This window comes from Silene latifolia, chromosome X (genome assembly GCF_048544455.1).
Source record: "Silene latifolia isolate original U9 population chromosome X, ASM4854445v1, whole genome shotgun sequence".
Taxonomy (NCBI): Eukaryota; Viridiplantae; Streptophyta; class Magnoliopsida; order Caryophyllales; family Caryophyllaceae; genus Silene; species Silene latifolia.
The window spans coordinates 188,887,584-188,893,583 of NC_133537.1; the positions used below are offsets into that span (position 1 = coordinate 188,887,584).

The 6,000-nt window shown below is 41.7% G+C and overlaps 1 protein-coding gene across 1 annotated transcript; it reads right to left on the minus strand.

Annotated features, from left to right (window-relative positions):
- Positions 1 to 1,625: 1,625 nt before the first annotated feature.
- LOC141618948 (uncharacterized) lies at positions 1,626 to 3,234 on the minus strand. Its single transcript, XM_074436000.1, has 2 exons — positions 3,085 to 3,234; positions 1,626 to 2,255 (listed from the first exon to the last, which is right to left on the minus strand). The coding sequence occupies exons 1-2, from the start codon at positions 3,232 to 3,234 to the stop codon at positions 1,626 to 1,628; spliced, it is 780 nt and encodes a 259-aa protein (XP_074292101.1).
- Positions 3,235 to 6,000: the final 2,766 nt, after the last annotated feature.

The following is a 6,000-nucleotide window of genomic DNA, read 5'->3' on the forward strand; positions in this document are numbered from 1 at the left end:
TTGAACAAATGGAAAATGGTTTAAACCCAGCTTGGGTTATTCTTTCTGAAACCATAAGAGGATTGGATACTCAGAAACACAATCCCGCCTTGCCATATACTGGATCAACCCGAATTCTTCAGGCTTGATTTTTTCTCTTTTTCTTTTTTCTTTTTTTTTCGGAGTTTTTTTTTTGCCGTTTTTTTTTGCTTTTTTTCTTTCTTTTTTTGCCGTTTTTTTTCCCCACCGCCTCCTTTCTTTTCAGCGGACTTTCCATTTTTTTTGATGTCGGGTTTTTGCAGGCCTGGCTCTTCGAGAGGCTTGGATTGATTGATAAACCAACTTCAAAGAAGTATCGAGTAAGTAGCTTTCCTTCTCAGACACGAAGATGTGGATTTGGTATGGCCGCAAGCTATTGGCACGATGTGATAACTATTGGAGCTGGGTCCCATATTCGTTGGACTTTGCCTTGGCTATCTTTGGACTCTCTTACTGGCCTCTCTGATATGGATAAGACTAGGTATACTACCTTACTGGGCTTAGATCATTCGACCTATATTTATCCGGACCGAGTACTTCGCTAATTCGGTCGTCGACAGATTGTCCCTAAGATTGAGGCTGCTAGAGGCCCAGTGTTTGATGTTAGCCGTTCTAAGTGTCAAAGTTGGTTGCGGGCTTGACATCCACGGACCATTTGGCTTATGGTCAAACCCGCAGAGACAACATGGGTTTCTAATCCTTATTCCGCATGGACTACTGAGAAATGCTTCGAGATCCGCAAGAAATTGCAGAAAGATGATTTTCGAGCTTGGAAGTATCGCCAAAAGGAACTAGAGAACCGGGCCTATTTCAAAGACATTTTCCCGACTCTGGATGAGACCGAAGCTGAGACTGGTGAGAATTGTAAGACTGGCTCTAAGACTTCAAGCGTTTGGCAAAGATTGGGTTCATCGACCACAATTGGGCCGACACTAGCTGACAGGCTCGGCCCTCGACTTAGTGTGAGAGACCGACTAGGCCCGCGGGAAGAAGATGTGGGTCCTTCGGTGAAACGGGCCAAAGTGAAGATGGGTGAGACATCGTCTCGTGGTGATAGGCCGCGCGACCTGGGTTGTAGCTAGGCTTAAGACTTAGTCTTGGCTATTTTACTATTATTATTTATATTATGTTGTGTGTTTTCCTTCTCGTTTATGTGATAAGCTTTGCTCGGAAATAAAAGTTGTAACGGGCTTCGCCCGGAATTAGAAATAAATAAAAAACTATTATTTATTAAGAATCCCCAATTTCTTTATTCAAAAAATTTCATTTTTGTATTACAAAATTGATGTTTCGGTTGTACTCTTTTCAAGAGTTGCCTACGTATCTGCTTGCGCAGAATCAAACCGAGTCCGTAGTTCCGGTTACAAAGGTATTTAATCTAGTGTCGGCAAATACCGACAACTTATGATTTATTCTAAATGCATTGCAATTTCAAATATTATTTCATAACATTTGAGAATGAGGTCCCTTTTCAAGGGTAGTAGTTCTTCAGTTGATCTAAGTTTGTTGGGTTTGCAAAGTCGTTCCCATCCAGATCTGTCAATTGAACGAAGCCACCCGATAAAATCTTCTTGACCAAATATGGGCCGGCCCAATTTGGTTTGAATTTACCCCTCGGGTCTACCGGCAACAATGCACGCACGGATTTCAAGACCAAATCTCCTTCTTTGATTCCTCGGGGTTTGACCTTTTTTGTTAAAGGCCCTCTCTATCCTCTTCTGGTAGAGTTGTATATGATATAAGGCATTTAAATGGCGCTCATCGAGCATTAATAGAGAATCATATCGGGCTTGGACCCAATCCGCTTCTGGGACCTCACTTTCAAGTAGGATTCTTAGAGACGGTATTTCTAACTCGACTGGTTGAACCGCTTCCATCCCGTACACCAAATAATATGGGGTTGCACCCGTTGCTGTCCTTATTGAAGTTTTATACCCCCATAATGCAGAGGGTATCTTCTCAGGCCATTCCCGATAATTATCGGTCATTTTCCTTAGAATAGTTGCAATAGTTTTATTGGCAGCTTTAACCGCACCATTTGTCTGTGGACGATAAGGTGATGATTTGTGATGTTTGATCTTATATTTCTTGAGTATAAGTTCAGTTTCAGCTTGAAAATGGGTACCACGGTCACTTATGAACTCGTTTGGGACCCCATATCGGCAAATAATGTCATTCTGAATGAACTTTGCCACTTGTTTTGCATTGAGAACCTTATAGGATTTAGCTTCTACCCACTTCGTGAAGTAGTCAATGGCAACTAGAATGTAGCAATACCCTCCCGTTCCGGAAGGGTTTACCTTTCCAATTATGTTGATTCCCCAGGTTGAAAATGGTCAGGGAGATGTCATAGTGTACAACATCGAAGGAGGTACATGTTGGATATTCGCGAAAATTTGGCAATTATGACAGTGCCTAACATATTTCCGACAGTCCGCCTCCATCGTGTCCAATAGTAACCCAATCTCATGATTTTCCGGGCTAACATGTGTGCGTTCATGTGTGGCCCACATTCTCCGTCATGGACTTCTTCCATAACCTTTTCGGAAGTTGATTTATCGATACATCGTAAAAGAACTCCTTGGGCGGTCTATTTGTATAACTGCCCGTCATTGGTCTTGATAAATTGGGCCGCCAACATTCGAAGGGCCCGCTTTCCTCGTGTGTCGAGGTATGAAGGTTATTCTCCCGTCTCTTTGTATTTCAAGATGGCGGTATACCAAAGATTGGTTTCACTTTCCTCGGGATTGTCGATTGCATTCATATATGATGGTGCGGATCTCCTTTCCACACAAATGGACATACTATCCATATGCTCGGGAATATTGATTAAGGCTGCCAATTTTGATAATGCATCGGCAAATTGATTTTCATCTCTCGGAAGATGAACATATTTGACATCATCAAAGAATCGTTCCAATTCCTCGATCCTCATTTGATAAGGAGCCAAACTTTCACTTTTGAATTTCCAGGACCCGGTTACTTGATTGATTACCAAAGACGAGTCCCCGTACACTAGAATTCGTTTCACGCCCAGGTCTAGAGTGCTACGTAAACCGAGCAAACATGCTTCGTATTCGGCGGCATTGTTGGTGACATTGAAGTCCAATTTGATTGAGACTGGCACATATTCACTTGTTGGGGAAATGAGGAGAATTCCGACTCCATGTCCCATGTAGTTGGATTCTCCATTGAAATATAGGTCCTACACGTCATCTTCGATATGGATTACGTTCTCATCGGGAAATGACCAAGTGTCGATTGCCTCGGTTTCTTCAATTGGATTTTCGGCAAGGAAATCGGCCACTACCCTTTATTTTATAGCTTTTAAGGGTACGTATTTGAGGTCGAATTCGGATAGCATAAGGGTCCATCTTGACATTCTACCATTTAGTACCGGTTTTTCAAACAAGTACTTGATCGGATCCATTTTTGAATAAATGCTAACACTATAGCTAAGCATGTAGTGTCTTAACTTCTTTTTGGCCCAAACCAAAGCTAAGCATGTCTTTTCAAGTGGAGTATATTTCACTTCATATTCTAAGAACTTTTTACTAATGTAGTAAATTGCTCTTTCTTCTTTGTCAACTGTTTGGGCTAGCATAGCCCCCATTGCAGTATCCGTAACTGTAAGGTATAGTGATAAGGGCAACCTAGATACAGGTGGGCTTAGAATTGGAGGTGATGATAACACTTCTTTGACTTTGTCAAAAGCAGCTTGACATTGTTCATCCCAGATTTCATGTTTTCCAACCTTTAGTTTCTAAAGATCGGCTCGCAAATCATTGTCAACTTCGCGATAAATCGGCTTATATATTGGACTCGGCCCAAGAAACCTCGGATTTATTTCTGAGTCCTGAGAGGAGGCATTTCCACGATAGCCTTGATCTTGGATGGGTCCACTTCGATGCCACAGTGGCTAACGATGTGGCCCAATACTTTTCCCGAAGTGACTCCAAATGCACACTTCTGTGGATTTAATCTCATGTTGTATTTTCGCAATCTTTCGAAGAACTTTTTTTTGGTAAAATGTAAATTATATTAAAAGCTCAAAAAGGGACCATATACATCAATATATCATGAGCATGCTAGCTCATCGACTCAGCTAAAAAGACTGCACACACACTATTATATGAAATTACATAAGCTTCTCAATCCACTGTCTATCTTTCCTAGACATATTCCCTTTGCTTATTGCTGAATTCGAACTTTAATGTCTCCCTGAATCATGGCAGCACATCTTCTAGGACTGATGACCTTATATTCATGCCTGCTCGTATTTCGCTGCCTCCAGATACAGTACATAGTAGCGTTGATGATGCTATTCAGAATCCCAGTTTTCAGTCTGGTAAATCTCTTGTGTTGCCACAAGTTCTGAGCATTCTCAACAGACAGTTGCACCCCAGTCCAATCCTGGATTCTCTGAATCACTCTCCTGCTGTATTGGCATCTAAAGAACAGATGTTGAGGAGATTCTTCCTCTTGAGCACAGATGCAACAACTACTATCTGGGCTAATACCAAGTATGTGAAGCTTCTCCTTAGTGTTAAATCCCTGTTGATAATACAACCAAGCAATGAAACTATGTTTAGGAATAGACTATTTGGTCCATACAATATGATGCCAGTCCACTTCTTGCCTGCCAGGCCTCAACCAGACATATTTTTCGAAGAACTTTTGAAACGCTTCGAGATGACCACTTCATTCTTTGGATTTCACGATCATGTCATCGACATAAACTTCTAATTCTTTGTGTATCATGTCATGTAGCAACGTCGTTGCTGTCCTTTGATATGTTGCCCCGGAATTGATCAAACCGAAAGGCATCACGGTATAACAATAGGTTCCCCATTGCGTTGTGAACGCGGTTTTGTGCATATCTTCCTCGACCATTTTTATTTGGTTATATCCGGCATACCGATCCATGAATGATAGAAGAGCGTGATTAGCGATATTGTCGACCAAAATGTCAATATGAGGAAGTGGGAAATCGTCCTTCGGACTTGCCTTATTTTGATCACGAAAATCCACACAAACTCGGACTTTCCCGTCTTTCTTTGGTACTGGAACGATGTTAACAACCCAATCTGAATATTCCGAAACTTTGATAAACCTGGCTTTGAATTGTTTGTCGATTTCTTCCTTTACCTTTAAGGACAATTCGGTACGTATTCTACGTAGCTTCTGTTTCACCGGCTTAAAACCCGGCTTGATCGGGATTTTATGTTCTGCAATTTCCCGGTCAATTCCCGGCATGTCCTTGTAGGACCATGAAAATACATCTTTGAAAGCCCCCAGTAGATTGGTAAACCCTCGTCTTTCTTCGGGATCTAAGGTAGTTCCTATCTTAAGTTCCTTCGGTTCGACTAAGGTTCCCATATTAATGGTTTCGGTATCTTCGATTACTGAGCTTCTTTGGTCGTATTCTTCCAACCCTTTAACCAATTGTGGAGGCAGTTCTACCTCCTCATCATCTTCAATCAATTCGCCTTCGGCCTCATTCTTAATGTCATTACTAAAACAATCATTTTCAAAAATTGAATTGCAATGTAAATAAAACAAGTCATAAGCAAACTGGTTCATTTTATTATTAATTTGAAAATTCGCGAATGCGATAACATTTGGGCCAACTGATCAGAATTCATTTGTAGAATAGGGGTCTTCGGGACAGGCCCCGGAATAGCAGCATGAGAAGGAAAGACTGGGGAGAGGGTGTTTTCAACACTTGACTCCTTAGACTTAGACTTAGGACTCGACTCGGACTCAAACTCGGATTCGGACCCAGACTCGGAACCAGTTTCATCATCTGGATTGAATATCTCGCCTTCTCCAGTAGTCAATTTGAATACAAGCCCTTTGTTGTCGGTCCATTTAATGGTTTTCCGCCATCCCGAGCTAGTCCTTTGAGGATCTACCTCGGATATGAGGGTAGATGGATCGAACCTTTCACTTCTAAGGATCATGTTTACCAAACCTTCGTTC

Excerpts from the sequence above, each read along its gene's own strand:
- LOC141618948 (XM_074436000.1), bottom strand. The coding sequence starts at position 3,234 with ATGACGTGTAGGACCTATATTTCAATGGAGAATCCAACTACATGGGAC. Across the intron at positions 2,256-3,084 it reads TGCCGCCGAATACGAAGCAT|TGGGTAGAAGCTAAATCCTA; the intron begins GTTTGCTCGGTT and ends TACTTCACGAAG.